This window comes from Nicotiana tabacum, chromosome 14, assembly GCF_000715075.1.
Source record: "Nicotiana tabacum cultivar K326 chromosome 14, ASM71507v2, whole genome shotgun sequence".
Lineage (NCBI taxonomy): Eukaryota > Viridiplantae > Streptophyta > Magnoliopsida > Solanales > Solanaceae > Nicotiana > Nicotiana tabacum.
The window spans coordinates 58,362,015-58,381,832 of record NC_134093.1 but is presented as its reverse complement, the minus strand read 5'-3'; the positions used below and the strand labels follow the sequence as shown (position 1 = coordinate 58,381,832).

At 38.3% G+C, this 19,818-nt stretch overlaps 1 protein-coding gene across 2 annotated transcripts in view; it reads right to left on the bottom strand.

Annotated features, from left to right (window-relative positions):
• The window catches only part of LOC107821617 (kinesin-like protein KIN-12C), a 36,972-nt gene extending 19,598 nt beyond the window's left edge, over positions 1-17,374 (bottom strand). For both annotated transcript variants that reach the window (XR_012698674.1, XM_075229587.1), the window contains exons 1-17: positions 16,722-17,374; positions 16,363-16,518; positions 16,165-16,248; positions 15,955-16,074; positions 15,761-15,874; positions 15,583-15,675; positions 15,344-15,504; positions 15,195-15,269; positions 13,020-13,107; positions 12,860-12,918; positions 12,721-12,784; positions 12,507-12,572; positions 12,241-12,408; positions 12,058-12,162; positions 11,704-11,939; positions 11,553-11,622; positions 11,291-11,349 (exon numbers count right to left, since the gene is read on the bottom strand). Coding sequence is in view for 1 of the 2 variants with exons in the window: in XM_075229587.1 (XP_075085688.1) it covers positions 11,291-11,349; positions 11,553-11,622; positions 11,704-11,939; positions 12,058-12,162; positions 12,241-12,408; positions 12,507-12,572; positions 12,721-12,784; positions 12,860-12,918; positions 13,020-13,107; positions 15,195-15,269; positions 15,344-15,504; positions 15,583-15,675; positions 15,761-15,874; positions 15,955-16,074; positions 16,165-16,248; positions 16,363-16,518; positions 16,722-17,171 (2,168 nt within the window). In the remaining variant the exon portion in view is untranslated. The remainder of the gene's footprint in view (positions 1-11,290; positions 11,350-11,552; positions 11,623-11,703; positions 11,940-12,057; positions 12,163-12,240; positions 12,409-12,506; positions 12,573-12,720; positions 12,785-12,859; positions 12,919-13,019; positions 13,108-15,194; positions 15,270-15,343; positions 15,505-15,582; positions 15,676-15,760; positions 15,875-15,954; positions 16,075-16,164; positions 16,249-16,362; positions 16,519-16,721) is intronic.
• Positions 17,375-19,818: the final 2,444 nt, after the last annotated feature.

Genomic DNA, 19,818 nt, shown 5'->3' with positions numbered 1-19,818 from the left:
TCATCAGATTCCACTAAAACCTGGTGCTACACCAGTTAGCCCGAGAAAATACAGGTACAATTACTATCAAAAGGAGGAACTAGAGAAACAGGTAGCAGAAATGTTGCTCAGTGGGACCATTCAGCCAAGCCAATCTCTCTTTTCTTCTCCAGCCTTATTGGTAAAGAAAAAAGATGGCACATGGAGGTTTTGTGTAGACTACAGGGGTTAAATGAAATTACTATCAAGGATAAGTACCTTATACCCATTGTAGAAGATCTCTTAGATGAATTGCATAGTTCAATAAGTTTTTCCAAGGTGGACCTCGGAGTAGGGTACCATCAAATCAAATGATGGTAGAAGATGTGTTCAAAACTGCCTTCAGAACTCACTTAGGGCACTATGAATTCAGGGTGATGCTATTTGGGCTTACAAATGCCCCTGCTACCTTCGAGGCCTTAATGAATCAGGTTTTTTTACTTTTTCTAAGAAAATTTGTGTTAGTTTTCTTTGATGATATTTTGGTGTATAGTCAGTACTTAGCAGATCATATAAACTATTTATCCATTGTATTTGAGACATTGAAGAAGAATACCCTTTATGCAAAGAGGACTAAGTGCTCATTTGGGCAATCACAAGTTGAATACCTTGGGCATGTCATTACTGCTCAGGGTGTGGCTACTGATCCTAGCAAGGTACAGGCCATGGTGAACTGGCCTAAGTCCACCACAATCAAGGCACTTAGGGGATTTTGGGACTGACTGGCTATTACAGAAAATATGTGGCCAATTATGGTGCGATTTGCAGACCATTAACAGATCTCTTGAAGAAGGAAGGGTTCAGGTGGAGTGAAGAAGCTGATCAAGCTTTTACAGCTCTTAAAAGAGCCATGTCCACGACCCCAGTATTAGCCTTACCTGACTACACTCAACCTTTTGTGGTTGAGATTGATGCATGCCATTCAGGCATTGGAGTTGTACTGATGCAAAATGGAAGACCAGTAGCTTATTTTAGCAAGGTGCTAGCTCTAAGGCACAGGGATAAGTCTATCTATGAGAAGGAATATATGGCCTTACTCAATGCCGTAGATAAATGGAGACACTACCTTCAATATAAGCATTTTGTGGTAAGGATTGATCACCATAGTCTGAAATACTTGTTAGAACAGAAGGTTACCTCAGCCATTCAACATAAGGTGTTGACTAAGTTCTTAGGCTTAGACTATGAAATCCAGTACAAAAGAGGGGCGGAGAACAGAGTGGCTGATGCACTTTCTAGATAGTTTGAGACCTTGTCTGCTGAAGTTGATCCCCACGCAACACTTAATGCCATCAGCACGACTGTGCCAATTTGGGTGCAAGAAATTGGTGCAAGCTATGAAGAGGATGCACTAGCTGATGAGTTGATTGCACAACTCACAGTTGATCTTCAAGGGCCACAGATCTGGCAGTATACTTCTGGAGTCTTGAGGAGAAAGGGCAAGATTACATTGGGGCCACTGGCACTCTCAGGCAACAACTGATTAAGATCTTCATGAAAGATCCTCCATGATTCTTCAGCAGGAGGGCATTCAGGACAGCTAGGGACCTTTAAGAGATTGGCCCAGTTAATCTACTGGCCTCTTATGAAACAGATGGTCATCCAATATGTGACTGAATGTGATACTTGTCAAAAGAATAACAGCTTGTTTGGATGGTTGTTTGTTACTTTAAATACAATGTTTGTTTTGATTGTTACTTAAAATTAATTGTATCGTATCGTTAAATCCGTCTTTAGGTAACGATAAAAAATGTCACTTTATGGAACGACCGATTTGGTGTGGTCGCATCGTTACCTTATTTTTTCCTCTCATCTTGCCCTTCCTTATTATTAAATAATTTTATTTTATCTTTTAACCTACCTTTTTATATAATAATTCTACCTCATACCTTATTTTTTCTTTATAATATTGCAAGTTTTTTCTTCATTGTTCCAAACATTGTATATATCAAAACGATACAGTACGATACAATACAATATAATACAATATAATATTATACGATGTATTATGAAACGATACATAACAATCATCTAAACAAGCTGTAAAGATGAAAATGTATCCTACTCTGGGCTGTTGCAGCCACTTTCCATTCCTGGTGAAGCTTGGAGACACATCTCTATGGATTTCATTGAAAGATTACCTAAGTCTAAAGGTAAAAATGTCATTTTTGTGGTAGCGGACAGAATGACTAAATCTGCTCACATTATGGCCTTAGCACATCCATTTACTGTTGTTGATGTAGCCAATAAGTTTTGGAAGAGAGTCCACACTTTACATGGTACTCCTGAGTCCATTGTCTCAGATAAAGACAGAATTTTTCTCAACAACTTTTGGCAAGCCTCGTTTAAAATGAAGGGAACTCAACTACTATACAGCTCAGTATACCACCCTCAGACTGATGGTCAAACTGAGAGGGTGGACAAATGCATTGAAAATTACTTAAGGTGCAGGACTAGCCATAGACCTACTCAATGGAAGAATCGGTTGTATTTTGCAGAATGGTGGTACAACACCAATTTTCATAGCAGTCTGCAGTGCAGCCCTTATAAAGCTTTGTATGGTTTCTCAAGTCCACAGCTGTCCATGGGTCCTCTTTCTGAGACTACAGTCCCTGTTGTTGATGTGATGTTGTGTAGATTTTGAGAAGAAGAAAAGGCTTCTTGTATTTCTGTGTATGTTTACATCCCATGAGCAAGGGAATTTATACAAAGCTCCTAATACTAATTAAGGAAATAAAATAAATCTGTACAATCAATCCAGCTATCAAATCAAAATAAATAAAATCAGATCTCCTAAATATAATCAAATCTCCTGAAATCATGTTATCAACACTCCTAAATCAAGTCTCCTTGAATCATGCTAATCAACATTCCCCCTCAAGTTGGTGCAAAGATGTCGCACATGCCCAACTTGCAACTCAAAGTATGAAAAGTTCGCTTGTTGAGACCTTTGCTAAACACATCAGCTAGTTGTTTTTCCGATGGCACATGACAAACTCAAGACACCGGTTGTAACTTTTTCTTTGATGAAGTGTCGATCAATTTCCACATGCTTTGTTCGGTCATGCTGGACTGGATTATGAGCTATATTGATGGCAGCCTTATTGTCACAATACAAGGAAAGTTTTCCTTTTTCAGACAGTCTCAATTCCTGTAGTAGCTTTTGTAGCCAAAGCAGTTCGCAAACACCCTGGGCCATAGCTCTATATTCTGCCTCCGCACTTGATCTAGCAACTACACTTTGATTCTTGCTTCTCCAAGTAACCAAGTTTCCTCCTATGAGCGTACAGTAAATGGGTGTTGATCTTCTGTCATCTAGAGATTCAGCCCAATCCGCATCTGTAAAGGCTTCTATTTGGAGGTGATCATGATTGGAGAAAAGTAAACATTTCCCTGGAGCAGACTTCAGATACCGCAAAATGTGAAAGACAGCTTGCATGTGAGGATCTCCGGGATCATGCATGAACTGACTCACCAGGCTAACTGAATAGGCTATGTCTGGTCTAGTGTGGGAGAGATAAATGAGTCTTCCAACCAGCCTCTAATATCTCTCCTTATCAACTGATTCTCCAACTCCGCTTTGAAACTCGTGATTGCTTTCGATGGGTGATTCTGCTGGTCTGCAACATGTCATACCGGTTTCTTTCAAAAGATCCAGAATATACTTCCTTTGAAAAATAAAGATTCCTCTTTTGAATCTAGCAACCTCAATTCCCAAGAAGTAATGCAATTTTCCTAGATCTTTGATCTCAAATTCATGTGCCAACAACTTTTTCAATCGAGACATCTCCTCTTTGTCATGTCCTGTCATTACTATGTCATCAACATAAACTATGAGAAGAGTGAGTTTACCCGTTTGATGTCTTATAAAGAGGGTGTGATCAGCATTGCTTTGTTAGTAACCGAAGGAGATCATTGCTTTGGTGAATCTGTCAAACCAACCTCTGGGGATTGCTTCAGTCCGTATAAGGTTTTCTTCAATCTGCATATCTTTCCTTGACTCTGTGGAGTATCAAATCCAGGAGGAATCTCAATATACACCTCTTCTTCTAAGTCTCTATGAAGAAATGCCTTCTTCACATCAAACTGTTGCAAGTCTCAATCAAGATTAGCTGCACAAGATAAAAGAATTCTAGCAGTGTTCATCTTAACAATAGGGGCAAATGTCTCTTGATAATCCACTCCATAATTCTGAGTGAATCTTTTAGCCACCAATCTTGCTTTGAGTCTTTCAATTTGATGGCACTAACAGATAAAAGATTGACAAGGAACTCAGGGACATGGAGCACGGATGATAGTTTAATATTAGGAGTACAAATGACAGAATTTGTTTCAGAGATAGGTGTTAAGAAACTATTGGCTATTTTAACATTATCTCCTTTGGGACTGGGAGAATAGTTTTGAATGCCTTTAGAAGAGCCTGTCATGTGTCTATTTGCACTAGAATCGACAATCCAAGAATTAAGGTGAGCAACAAAGGCAGTACCTGATTGCACATGATTAGATGTGGCGACATTAGCGGAGTCAAGTTTGGCTAGAAGGCAACGGAGAAGCTGAATTTCATTCGAAGACAAGATTTCTCCAGAAACCATCTCCTTGAATGTCTCCATATTTCAGCCCATTCAGAAGGAAATCAGGAGTTTGTGTTGCGGACAGCCAACAAGAGAGAAAATTCGACTTCTTTGATAAAAACGGAACCCTAGTGCTGCGAGAGAGATAACTCACCTCAAAAAGGCAGCAATGGCTCTGATACCATGTAGATTTTGAGAAGAAGAAAAGGCTTCTTGTATTTCTGTGTATGTTTACATCCCATGAACAAGGGAATTTATACAAAGCTCCTAATGCTAATTAAGGAAATAAAATAAATCTATACAATCAATCCAGCTATCAAATCAAATCAGATCTCCTAAATATAATCAGATCTCCTAAAATCATGCTAATCAACACTCCTAAATCAAGTCTCCTTGAATCATGCTAATCAACATGTTGCAGAGGCAACAAATGCAGCAATTGCTCAAGGATAATTGGTTGAAAGCTCAGGAAAGGATGAAATTATATACTGATTTCAAGAGGACTAAAAGGGAGTTTCAAGTGGGTGACATGGTGTATTTGAAATTTCATCCCTATAGAGAGTCATCAATAGCTCATAGAAGGAATTTGAAACTTAGCTCCAAGTATTGTGGACCTTATCAGATCCTGAGTAGAGTCGGACAAGCTGCTTATTGTTAAATTGTTATGTGTAAATAATCATAGTCCCGTAAGTAGCAGGGATAGAACATGTATTATATATAGGGCTCATTATATCATTGTCAAAAAATCAATAGAATAATTTTCCCGTGTATTATTTCTCACATGGTATCAGAGCTAGACTGAGCGACCTCAATACCCAGATAATACTTTAATCTACCCAGCTCCTTAGTCTGAAAGTGTTGAAAGAGATGTTGCTTCAACTTAGTAATACTATCCAGATCACTGCCGGTAATAAAAAAATCGTCAACACAAACCACCAGATAAATACAGAGATTTGAAGCAGAATGTCGATAAAATACAAAGTGGTCAGCTTCACTACGAGTCATGCTCAAGATCACCACGAAGAAAAGCATTCTCAATGTCCAACTGATAGGGAGGCCAATGGCGAACAGCAGCCATGGATAGAAAAAGGCGAACTGAAGCTATTTTAGCCACGGGAGAGAAAGCGTCATTGTAATCAAGCCCAAATATCTGAGTATATCCTTTGGCAACAAGACGGGCCATAAGTCGATCAACCTGTCCATCCGGACCAACTTTGACTGCATAAACCCAACGACAATCAACAGTAGATTTACTTGAAGGAAGAAGAACAAGCTACCAAGTACCACTCGTATGTAAAGCAGACATCTCGTCAATCATAGCAAGTCGCCATCCTGGATGAGACGGTGCTTCACCTGTAGACTCAGGGATAGATACAGAGGACAAAGAAGATACAAACGCATAATGGGGTGATAATAGACGATGATAACTTAAACCGACATAATGGGGATTAGGATTAAGTGTGGTCCGTATACCTTTCCAAAGTGCAATCGGTTGAATAGGAGGAGAGAAGTCAGCAGTAGGAGCAGGGTCAGGTGCAGGACGTGAATCAGCTGGACCTAATGCTGGACGCGGACGCCAATGATAAGTCAAAAGTGGTGTTCCTGTGGTTGGGAATCTAGGAGGAGCAACACTAGATTCCTCAATGGTCGGTACAGGTAAGACTTCTATGGCGGAAGATGTAGAAGGAGTTACAGTAAAATCCTCAAGAGTCGGTATAGGTAAGACCTCTGATATATCAAAGTGATCATAAGAGGTAAAGTAAGGTCGAGACTCAAAAAATGTGAAATCGACTGACATAATGTACCTATGAAGATCAAGTGAGTAGCAACGATATCCCTTTTGAACTCGAGAATAGCCAAGGAAGACACACTTGAGAGCACGGGGAGCTAACTTATTTTTTCAGGGAGCTAAGTTATGAACGAAACATGTGCTCCCAAACACACGAGGGGGAAGAGAGTATAAGGGTGACTGAGAAAACAATAGTGAATAAGGAATCTGACTATGGATGGAAGATGAAGGCATCCGATTAATCAGATAACAAGCGGTGAGAACTGCATCACCCTAAAAACGCAGCGGAACATAAGACTCAATTAGAACTGTGCGAGCAGTCACAATGAGGTGTCTATTCTTTCTCTCTGCTATCCCATTCTACTGAAGGGTATACGGACAAGATGTCTGATGAATAATTCCTTGAGAAGTCATAAACTGTTGAAATTGAGAGAATAAGTATTTTAAGGCATTATCACTACGAAAGACGCAAACAGAAATGCCAAACTAATTTTTTATTTCAGCACAAAAACTCTGGAATATAGAAAATAACTCACAACGATCTTTCATTAAGAAAATCCAAGTACATCTTGAGTAATCATCAATGAAACTAACAAAATAACAAAATAACAAAATCCTAAGGTTAAATTGACCCTACTAGGACCCCATATATCAGAATGAACTAAAGAAAAAACAGACTCTACACGACTTTCAACATTACGCGAAAAGGTGGCTCGGGTATATTTTCCACGTTGACACGACTCACAATCTAATGTAGACATACTAGATAAAATAAGCACCATCTTTTGAAGCTTGGATAAACTTGGATGTCATAAATGTCTGTGAATTAGGTCTGGAGGATCTGTAACTGGACATGTTGTAGAAGGATTGAGTGAGTCAAGGTAGTAAAGGCCTTGTTTTTCACGCCCTGTGCGAATCGTCTGTCTCGTACTGCGGTCATGCATAACAAAAGAATCATCAATAATATATATACCACACAGTGTTATCAAAGGCGCGCTTAAGCCTTAAAGCGAGGCTCAAAACAGGTTGAGTGCTTCGCCTCGCTTAGCGAGCGCTTTAGTATTGTCATCAAGGCTTTAAGACATACTTTTCCTTGCCAATGAGTGTAATCCTGAAGAGTCGACACGAATCAATTGATATTTCACTTTATCGTAAATTTTTTTTAATTTCTTTGTCCATAATTTGGTATTCATGCTTATAGATATTAGTCTTGGACTACACATACATATTTGTAGTTTTTCTCAATTGCGCCTTTCTTAATTAAAGCTCACGCTTTATTTGCTCTTTGCGCATAAATCCCCAATAGACCTTAGAGCTTTTTTTGTGTTTTTCGTCTTTGATAACACTGATACCACAATGGAGGGCACGAGTCAACCGACCAACAAATGCAAGATTAAAATGACTACCAGGGACATAAAGAACAGAATCTAAAGTGACAGAGGATAAGGGATTAGCCTGTCCAACTCCTTTTGCTTTTGTTTGGACTCCATTGGCTAAAGTAACATTGGGAAGAGACTGTGAATAAACAATATTTGACAAAAGTGACTTATTACTAGAAATATGATCAGAGGCGCCTGAGTCCATGACCCATGGTCCAAGAGTAGTAGACTGGGAAACACAAGCAAAGAAATTACCAGCAACAGAAGTATCAACCTGAGCAACAGAGGCTACTTGTGGAGGTGTTTACTTACTTGCTCGATACTGAAGGAACTCATTATATTCCCCTTCAGATAAAGAAAACCTCTAGTTACTTGCAGTCTCTGTTTGAGCAACATGAGCATTTTAGGTGGTCGACCATGCAAAGAGTAACACACCCCATGGGTATGTCCAAGCCTATTGTCGAGACCTTCCAAAACGACCTCCTCCTCGTCTATTATCTATAGTCTGAGATACCCGATTATCCAGTGTCTGGGACGCGAGAACAGAGGAGTTAGTTGTCTATGATGATCACTATGTGACTAGGCGCTGCAACAAGGCGAGTAATCGAGTTCATCAAGTGTAGACAGTCGGACTAGCCAAAATCTGGTCACACACTGAATCAAGGTCATTAAGAAGTCCAGCGAGTGTAAGAACTAGAAATATCTTTTGTCGTTACTCTTGTTGCTTTTCAACACTAGTAGAAACTGGCATCAACTTCTCAAATTCTTCCATGACTGCTTGTACTTGTCCAAAAGTAAGTAGGCATATCCATTTCCTGATTCTTCAAATTTGTCATCCGTTATATCACATTATAGAACCGAGATATGTCATTAGCGTATAAAGTATAAGCCTTTTCCAAACTAAATGACATGTTTGGAATAGACGAAACAAAGGCATCAACTTGGAATCAATAGATCGCCACAAGATACTACATAATAGAGTATCGATCTTTTCCCACTGTGCTTTGGCCTTTTCATCTCCCTCACTAACCTTTTTGGTTAAGTGATCTTGAACACTTTGACCTTTACACCACAACTCCACAGACGACGCCCAAGATAAATAATTTAAATTCCCAAGTAGGGGTTCAAAAGTAATCATTAAGGCTGAATTTCCAACTCCACTGTTTTCGGAACCAAAAGCATCTAAATTGAGAGACATTATTGGATTGGAGTGACTTCTAGCAAATTATCACCAAATAACCGAATGAATCAATTGTAAATTGCTGAAAGGAACACTGTAGCTGCCGGAAAAACAAGTGTAGTCGCCGGAAAAAACTCAAAGTGATCAGAATAAAACGAAAACAATATGGGTGGGGTCGGAATTAGTAGACGAAGCAACTATCCTGAAGGAACTTTTTCAAAAAATGGCAGGAAGGGGTCGTACTCGCCGGCGCATGAACTCACGCGCTTGCCGGAACCCTAGCTTTTGTCGGCGCGTGAGGCGGTAGCTGCCGGAGAGGTTGATTGGGGTTTGGTCGCCGAACGACGACGGATATTGTGGTAGTGTTGGATTTTGTACAACATTGACGGGGAGAGAGATGACGAAAGACAACAATGAAAAGTCACCTTAAAATTGAGGCACGGTGACTCTGGCTGTATTCTGGCTCAAGGATGTGTCTCACCACCCCTGCTCTGCCAGGACAGGGGGAGCCGCTTAGTGATCCTACAAGATATAGGCGACTAGTTGGTAAATTAAATTACCTCACAGTGATTAGATCGGACATTTCCTTTCATGTGAGTGTTGTAAGTTAGTTTATGGATTCTCCCTGTGATAGTCATTAGGATGCAATCGTCGGCATTCTTCGGAATGTAAAGTCAGATCTAGGCAAAGGGTTATTGTTTGAGGATCGAGGCCATGAGCAGATCGTTGGTTACTCAAATGTTGATTGGGCAGGATCACCTTCTGATAGACGTTCTACGTCTAGATGTTGTATTTTGGTAGGAGGTAATTTGGTGCCTTGGATGAGCAAGAAACAAAATGTGGTTGCTCGGTCTAGTGCAGAAGCAGAATATCGAGCAATGGCTATGGCAACATGTGAACTAGTTTGGATCAAACAATTGCTCAAGGAGTTGAAATTTGGTGAAATCAGTCAGATGGAACTTGTGTGTGATAATCAAGTTGCCCTTTATATTGCGTCAAATTCAGTGTTCCATGAGAGAACTAAACACATTGAGATTGATTGTCACTTCGTTTTAGAAAAGATACTCTCATGAGACATTGTTACAAATTTGTGAAGTCGAATGATCAGCTTGCAAATATTTTCACCAAGTCCCTCACGATCCTCGTATTAGTTACATATATAACAAGCTCGTACATATGATTTGTATGCACCGGCTTGAAGGAGAGTGTTAAATAGTTATGTGTAAATAATCCTAGTTCCATATATAGTAGGAGTAGAACATGTATTATATATAGGGCTCATTGTATCATTGTTAAAAAATTAATAGAATAATTTTCCCTTGTATTATTTCTCACACTTATAAGCTATTATGGCCTCCTACTTCTAAGGTCCATCCAGTTTTCCACATTTCATTGTTGAAAAGAAAATTGGCTCTAGGGCAGTCGTCCAATCAGTCTTACCTATGACCAGTGGAGAAGGCCAATTCCTAGTGAAGCCTGTTGCAATATTGCAAAGACAACTTGTTCAAAAAGGAAATGTGGTTGCTGTTAAGGTGCTTATCAGTCTTACCTATGACCATGAGTTTATCAAGTCCAATTTCCAGAGTTTGATACTAATCCTTGAGGACAAGGATTATATGAAGGAGAAGTGTATGTCATGACCTGAGAAATGCAGCAATTAACGAAATGTCGCTAGGGGAGTTAGAAGCTGGGAGGGAAGTACAGGAATAACTAACGCTAAATCGACGGCCGAGATTAAATTTCACTTAATGAGCTTCAAAGGCTCAGAAGCTGCCAGCTGGACGAGTTTGTTGTAAAGCTCAACAAACTAGTCGAGCAGAGTATCACTGAACCAACGGGTATTTGCCCAATTCTCTCTCTTTCTTGTCAAATCTCATCTCCTTCTTTCTCTTCTAATCCTTTCTCTTCTTCTCTTCTACAGATCCGCAGCTCGCTATGGAATCTCGATTAGCTTAGTTTCCATTTTTCTTACTTTTCCATCCAGTTATTTAGTTTGTAATCGCAACTGTTTCATTTCAATACAACAGAGAAGATTGTCCCAAAACTTGATTGACTTCTTCATTAACTGAGTGAGTTCCTGACAGAACACCTCAGTTGAAAGCTTAAGGTGTTAGGGAGGAAAATTTTGTATTATTTATTTAGGTCTACCAACAAAATTCACTGAATATAGGAACTTCCAACAAAATTCACTGAATATAGGAACTTACAAGGACCACACTGTTTAAACACAAAAGCAATTTTAAATTATTTATTGCAAGTTCACATACATGTAAGGGGTAATTGCAGGCTAAGCTGAAGATTTAGTTGTGCATACCCATATACCCTTATTGGATTTGCACTTGCAGAGACTTACCTGATTAGTTTTGAATTCATTTCTCTGCATTCTTTTAACTCTCCTGCAGTGAATCTTTCCTGCATTTGGGATGCAGTTCACACATGTCAGATGATACACAACAGTCACCTTATCACTAATCCGATCTTCTTCTCTTGAAGTAGGTACAGGCTTCCTAGGATACCGTGGCTAATTCCAAAAACTTGACCCAGAGTAAATTTCACGAAAAAGAACAGATTTATTGAAAGAAAAAACAAAAAAAAGTCATCAGAGTATATTTGACCTGTTCACATAACTCTGAAATTTCAGCAACCAGTGTTCCAGTCTTCCTGTTCCTGTAGAAGTTTTTAAACCTAAAAAGACAGATGCAAGATTAAATTACCATAGAATAGAGAGTGTCCATCTTTGGCAAGTCAAATGTTCATAGTAATTACCATCTGAGCTGCTTAAGGAGGCTAATGTTCTCATGTGCAAGTCGAGTCAATTCTGGATTTTGTTCAGTTCTAGCCCAAAGCAGCCGAATCTCGTCTTTTAAAGCATTATTTTCTTCCAGGATAAAGCTGTCTGCAGAGATTATACCATTTCCAAGTGATTCCAATCGGTCAACTTTTTCCTCTCTAAGTTTCATTATGTATTTACTAAGTTGAACCTCTTCTTCTTGCTGGTGAACCTGCAAAACACTCCTTCACTTTTATTTAACATGACTACTATATGCATAAATATCAATTCACCTAAGGTGCACTTTCTAATAACACAAGGTGCATAAGAGATGTCATAGTTATTCATACCAAATGTTTCATCGCTTCAATTTCAGCCTCTAATCTCCAAACTTCCATCGCAGCCAATTTTTCTCTCCTCACGGCATTGAGCAAAGTTGATTTTAGATAATGTAACTGCCATGGAATTCATGGGACAATATTATACATGGTCTTGATGCTAATACACAAATCACGAAAGGAGTAGAAGATTACTGAGTCACTTCTTCCATGCTGTGGACCACAATCAGTGTGCAGATTCAATTCCTCAGACAGGTAGAAGCTCTCAGGAAACTCACACAAGCTGAATTGATCTAAACATGGGACACTTTCTGGAAAATAATTCTCTGTTCCCTGATGCTTCAGTAGAAAGGACAACTGACCCTGTTCAACAAGTTTTCAAGTATGCTTGAGAGCATTGAATATTTTACACGTTTCATACAACACAATATTATACACCTTTAATAGAGCATGTTACATGCCTTTAGTTGTTGTATTTGCTGCTGCAATGCTGAAACATCACCTGAAGCATCTTCATTTATTTTAGCCTAGCAAAATAAAGGTCAAAACTTAAAAAACTAAAGATTTTTGGTTTCCAAACAAAAGTTAGCATAGCATAGAAAATATAGCTTGGAATTTTACTACAGAATTTTGGTTTTTCCAAACAAAAGTTTGCATATATCTGGAAGTTCATACATTGTTCTGAATAAGTTTTGCACGCTGAGCAAACTTTAGAGTGCTTAGTGTCTCACTGGCAGAACTGCAGAGAATAAAAACTAGTTATTACAACACTACTATTGCATTTTCAAAATCACTACAGAGATTATCCTGTTACCAAATAGATGGGCTGACGGTGGCGATTACTGCTGTTTTCGAGTTCCCACCCAGAGAATCCTACATCCAGGGAGGAAGAAAAGATAGCCTTCTCTTATTGAGAAATTCAATAATTTAACAGTAGTATTTTGTATGCCTAATAGTCATGAGATAGTTCTCACCTGAAGGAGAAAAGTTAGCCTAGAGTCCCTGTATGGAATGTGTCTATGTTTGCCATGTGCCAAATCCACCAAGGACATGATGACAAGTCTGCATGCACAGACAAGATTTAGAACAAAACTTAGCAAAGTAGGACAGCTTAAGGCGGCTTGAAGATGACTTCAAAATATAGTAGAAAAGAGATCAGTAACACAAAGCATAAGAGCATTTTACAACAGAGGATAATGAGACTCTGCAGTCTAAAATGTTCCTTTTGAAATTTAAACCAGCTCCTGCAACTTGTTAACTTCTAGCGGTTCAAATAAACTCATATTACTTGCTAAGTTACTCTGTTCACATAGAATTATGCAAAAGATACGAATATATTCATTATCATTTAGAAGATTAAGTATATGCTTTACTTTCTAGTTTTAGGATCATGAGAATGCTCAAACATAGAAACTGCAAATCACATTAATATATAGCAAAAGACCTGCAATCCAATTTAGGCCTCAAAGTTAAAAACAGACTAAACTCTATGAGCAGACAAACTGCCCAGAAAACCACAAGTTATCAGTTATCTATTGTCACTCTGGAGATACCCTCAAAACATAAGATAGTTTACTTTAAAGTCAAGTACGTTATTTCACTTAAAATCATATATGCTCTGTAGTTTGCTGAGTAGTTTGCTGAGTCAAGAAAACGCTACCAACTAAGCATTAAGCAAATCAGTGTGTTATCCATAAATACGTGAAATTTATCTTACAGAAACTCAAATGAATAATGTCATTGGCTGTTATGATGTCTTTGCTTTGTACCTGTGAGAATGCACGGGAGAAAAATCTATTTTTTTAATAATGATACAATGAGCCCTATATATAATACATATTCTACTCTTACTACATATGGGACTTGGACATATTCTACTCCTACTACATATGGGACAAGGATATATTCTACTCCTACTACATATAGGACTAGGATTTTTTATACATAACTATCTAACACTCCCCCTCAAGTTGATGCATACAAATCATATATACCGAGCTTGTTACATATGTAACTAATACGAGGACCAGTGAGGGACTTGGTGAAAATATCTGCAAGCTGATCATTCGACATACAAGGTCACTAGACTCCCACTGAGCAACAAAACCAAGTGGTTGCTGATAACAAAAGTTTGGCCGAAAGGTCGCCGGAAAAATTTGAAAATAGTGAGACTAAACGAATTCCACACTACAAAATAGGTTCTAAAACACCACCAGAAAACGGAAACTTGTTTGGAAATTACTATTCACACCGGGAAATAGGGCTATTGTAAAATACTTAACATACATAAATAATATATTTTTTCCGTGTCATTATTTCTCATAATAGGAACGAGTGTTCGATATAGGGGATAGGATCCATCTGCTCTTCATCTCACAAAAAAAAGATTTTGCATCTTAACTTAATGAAGAGCAAAGTGCATTCTAGGAATAGGTCTTGTCTCTAGTGAGAAAACTAGTGTTTTATATCAATTTAAATATATAGAGGGTCATATAACCAACCGCAGCTAGTTTGAGATTACAGCACAATTGATTGATTGATATATGTACATCTGATGTAGGGCTTATCATAATTCACAGCAAGATGAGAATTTGCTATGAGAATTAGCAATTCAACGAGGATCACTAATTGGACGATGTTTATCTTATTTCATAATGTTTCTTGGATCTTGTGACTCCTCAGAATTCATGAGTGCAATGTGCCACTATTAAGAAACTCAACTGTGCATGCTATGTTAAGTCCACCCCCATAATTCTCACTTCAAATTGATGCCAATTTTGGACAGAAAGCTCATCCACGATTTCAGTCACTCAAAGGCAATCCACAAAGCTTTTTCTTGCAAATACAAGAAATTTGTTTGTACATATATTTTGCTTAATCAATCATTAATGACCCGGTAAAGATTCATAATTGGACTTCCCGCATTATCAAAAGAAAGCTAAAGCATCTTATGATAAATTAAGAATAGTATTATGATGAGCATGAAGAATACATGATCCTGGAGGAGAAAATCAAAGAATGCAAAGTGTCATCCACAGTATTCATCCAGCACTGTTCGGGAGAAATTCAAAAGAATCAAGAAAACAAATAGGCATGGCACAGTAATTTCAGCCCCAATTTACTCAAGAATATCTTAAGATCATCATTACCCAAGAGTTGATAAAGACTTGTTTATATTTGCAGCTTCTTTCAAACGGTCTCCTTCTGCGCCACAGCTTTTCTGTCTAAATAACCGGAAATTGTGTAAGCATGAAAACGCAATTGATTGAGATTATATGCTATTGAAGTCAAAAACTACCTTTCAGAACCAGCTAGATCAACTAGATTTAACCTTCCAAATCTAAAGTGCTTCATAGAGTCTTTCTCCCAGCAACTCTCTATGTTACATGTGAAAACACTGTGAGATCGACTGCTCTCAGTATTCATATGAGTAGCTGCCATTTTTCTATTTGCAGCCCCCTGTGGAAGAAAAGATCATCAAAACAATTTTCTCATGTGGAAAGTGCTTAGAGATGAAGGTTCAGCATTAAGTTTCACCTGTAACAAAATTCTGAGAATGTCATCAACAGAACTAACGCTAACTTCAGTGAGGTTTTCAACGTATACACCTTTCTTCAAGTCTTCTCTGAGCTATCATATATCAGCATATGTAGTGACTGATTCCATATGGATGTGCAACACATCAGCAATTGTCATCAAACAAAATTGAACTTACCAGCAAATTAGTCGATGAAGGCTCAAGGAGGTCCGTTATCTGCTCATTATATATCTCTAAGAAAGAACACTTGCAACTATACTTCAATCTCTCATTCTTTCGATTGTCCTCTTCCTAAAAGGCATTAAAATAAGGAAATAGCACTTAAACTTGCCACGCAAAGTAACAGCTAAATGATCTTTTTCAGATCCAACCTGTCCAATTCGAGTAAACAAGTACTCGAATATACGAGGAGTGATCCCACATTGTTCGCTTAGCTTTCCACCCATTTCGCCTATGTCACCCATCATTGTGTAAGTCTTTCCACTTCCAGTCTGCAAGAATGGAATAAATTCAAAACCTGTAAATCAGTAATTGGCTATTTTGAATTATATCAAGCACCAAGAATTAGCACTGTCCCACACCTGGCCATATGCAAACATGCAGCTATTATAACCGGACATGCAGTTATCCACCATGGGCAACCCTGCAACTTTGAAAAGCTTTTCCTGCTCAAAGCTCAAGAAACAGTTTAATTAACCTTGAGTTATCTCATCCTACTCCACATATGGTCCATTCATCCTTTCATAATGCAAAAGCATACAGATTACAGTATTTCAAACCTGCGATATAGTTTCACACGCAAGATGATCAAAGGTGAATCTGGTTTCAAGATGACCAAGCCAAACCAGTGTCTGTGCAGTCTCTTGCCTTAAGCATCTACCGTATCCTTGTAATACTTTCTCCATGTTATTTAATGGTCTAACACGAATCAATACCTACATGAATAAAGTACTCACTTTCGTTGGTCTTGTTAAGAGAAAACGGACCTGAGCCAAACTCAATCCATCAGCAAGTTCTATGAATGTCCAAGACCATGTATGAGACCATTGAATATACTCTCTATCAATGCGGAACTCTAATAATTCAAATTGAAAAACAAAAAAAAAATGATGTAGTAAGCATAATTGGTGAAGAGAACCTGCACATTGTGATCATTCCAGAAAGAAGGATTCTCCGACAGCTCAAAGTGGACAGAAGGCTCAGAGTTGATAAAAAGAGTTCCTTTTGAAGTTCTAGAAGATAATAAAGTAGTCCCTTTACCTCCAGTATGGAGAGCATGCCTAGCCCCAGAGCGTGTAAACACATTACAAATTCTCCTAACTGGAGTAGTTTGAGCTGAATTGGGTTCGGAATGAGCTTTTCCTCTAACTCCATTTGCATCTCGAACAGCTCGGGTTGTTTCAGATTTAGTGGGATGGAGGTCTTGAGCTAGGGTCAGACGTTGAGATGGGTCGGCGATGGAATTAAGAGGCGTTCGAGTAGGAGGAGGGAAGGGAAATTCCGTATTGTCGAAGTCGTTCTCATTTGATTCGAACTGGGTTCGAGCATCAGCGGATCTGACAGATGAAGAAGAAGCGTCTTTGGACATAGCTGGGAACTTTCAAATGTCAAATTAGACTAGGGTTTTTGTAGGACAATGAAGATGAATGGTTGGGTATCGGAAAATAAGTGCAGTGTGGCAGAAAGAGAGAGCATTCGTCATTCAGAATCAGTGGTGGCCTCGTGGGGTCTGTCAGGTAAAGGCGCAAGCCCGCCCCTTTTCAAATTCAATTATGGATACCGCTTCCACTCTTTTCATTTTATTGTCTCCTTTTCATTTTCATATGATAAAAGTAAAAACTTGTGAATGTAGAATCTACTAAAAGCATTCCAACAACGACTACAATAACATTCCAATGAAATCCCACAAGTGGCATATGAGGAGGATTGTGTGTACGCACCCCTTAACCCTACTCCGGAGGAAAACTGTTAATTTCAATTTCTTTTTATATATTTCAAGTCGAAACAGTCAAAATTTTACTATTGATAAGGGTTACATTGCGGGGCCCTTAAGTAATAAACATGAATATATCTTCTAAGGCAAAGAATTAATGTTAAAGGTTGATTATAGGCTGAATACATCAATGGCCTCGCAAACTTGGCAAAAAAATTCATGTTGGCATGTCATCTTTTCCTAATATCTATCAAACATTTTATGTTTGCCGAAATTGTATCAATTAAAGAGCTTTTCAAATCTCTAAACATTTAAAAAAACATGTCGTCAATCGTTTATGACATGACAAGTGAAATAAATAAGTGAAAGACACATGACTCTCTCTAAAATACCTCTGCCTCATTTTTCTTTTTTCTTTCTTTTTCATTTTTACTTTCTTTTTCTCTCTTCTGTAATTCGGTGTAAAACCTCGTAAATTACCATATGTAATAAGGATTAATTCGTGCTTAAAAGACCAAGTACGGATTAAAGGAACTTAAATCGAAGTATCCGGCTATGCATGGTGCATGGTGCGTAGCCTATAAAAAAAAGCAAAGGAAGAGACCTTCAGCTCTCCTATGCACAGACATGAATAAGCCTCCTACCCATTGAGAGAGCCTCCTACCCATTGAGAGAACCTCCTATGCATGAGAGGAGCCAACCCAAAACCGCCCAAGGCAAGCCACGCACGGAGAAGCGCTCACCTATGCACGTTGGACCACTCTTATGCAAGGCCAACACTACCTACGCACCCCCTCCCCATTGCTCCTACACAAGTCCTTACCACTCTTATGCAAGGCCAACACTACCTACGCAACCCCCCCCCCCCCTATTGCTCCTACGCAAGTCCTTGTAGGCTTGTGCGGCATGCATAGTCCATTCTAGAAGCTTAACCAAAATGGCCAAGAGGAAGGGCCAGCCTATGCATAGTTAGGCAGGTGGGTATAGATAGATAAATAGAGAGAGAGAGAGAGAGAGAGAGAGAGAGAGAGAGAGAGAGAGAGAGAGATTTTGAACTCGGTCTTTAATCCTCTAAAGGAGTATCTCTTCCACCATAAATACACCCCCAAAGTAAGCATTTATGATGCATTTGTAGGTGATAACATCATTTTTTACTAGATCTAATCTATTTACGGATCAAAGTCCATAGGATTTCGCTCAATTTTAAGAATCTCTACAAGGATCCCAAGCTAGAGTTTTGAACCCAGAAGTAATATTTATATCATGTGTTCAAATGCAAGTATGAGATGGATATTTAGGAAGTATAATAAGTTGAGAATCGTTATTTGAATGAGAGGGGATACAAGTTCTTGATGGGTCTTATGAACTAGGGTTTGTGATGAATAGTAAATAGGTAGAGACAATTTCTAAAATTGGATGATAAATATCTAGTTCCTATTATATTGTGTTGATTAAATTCTTACTAAGTCGATTGGAACACAAGGAAGTAAGCTAACTTTGGGGATCTCAAGTTATGTGGAGTTCAACCCTCTATAAAAAATTTCTCCAAAACTACATGTCTTCTAAATGTAGCTATATGACAAAATGAATTTCAAATTGTTAGTGTATAATTGTGGGTGACAAGTAATTATACAATATCCATATTTGCACTCAAATGTTGTAGTTTCAAGTTCTATGTTTCACATGACAAAATGATTATAAATGCTTCAAGTTTTTAAATGAAAATTAATATGATGATAAAGTTTTTCAAAGAACATGGATGTGATTTTATAGTTTTCAAATGATAAAAGTAAATGAATATACAAATGTTATAAGAAGGATATGTTGGCTACTAAGCCTAAGTTAAGGACTATGATTAAGGGCTAAAGGTGCCAAATAAAATAAAATAATTTGAGAGTCTCATAAATAAATGAGAAGGTATTTGCTAGAGGTACCAAATACCCGAAGTTGCAGGTGTCGGTGTAGTACCGTGGCCATATCATTGGTTTGGATAATTAGATAGTCTCCCTTGGTTGGGATTAATGAAATACTAGCTAACAAATGTCGAACCACATGACACTGTGATGAGATGGCTTAACCGATTGGTCCGAGATCGGACTTCAAACCATACACATTGTGGTTTAATAAATATGTTAGTGACTAGTGCACCTCCTACTAAAGGCTACAATTTTGTTTAAAGCTCAACTTTATAATATTTTATTAAATGAAATTGATAGTGTTTTGAATTAAATATTACTTCTTCATGTTTATCTTTAAATGTTCTGTCCCATTTTATGTGAGGGAGTCAAAGATGCATACGAGT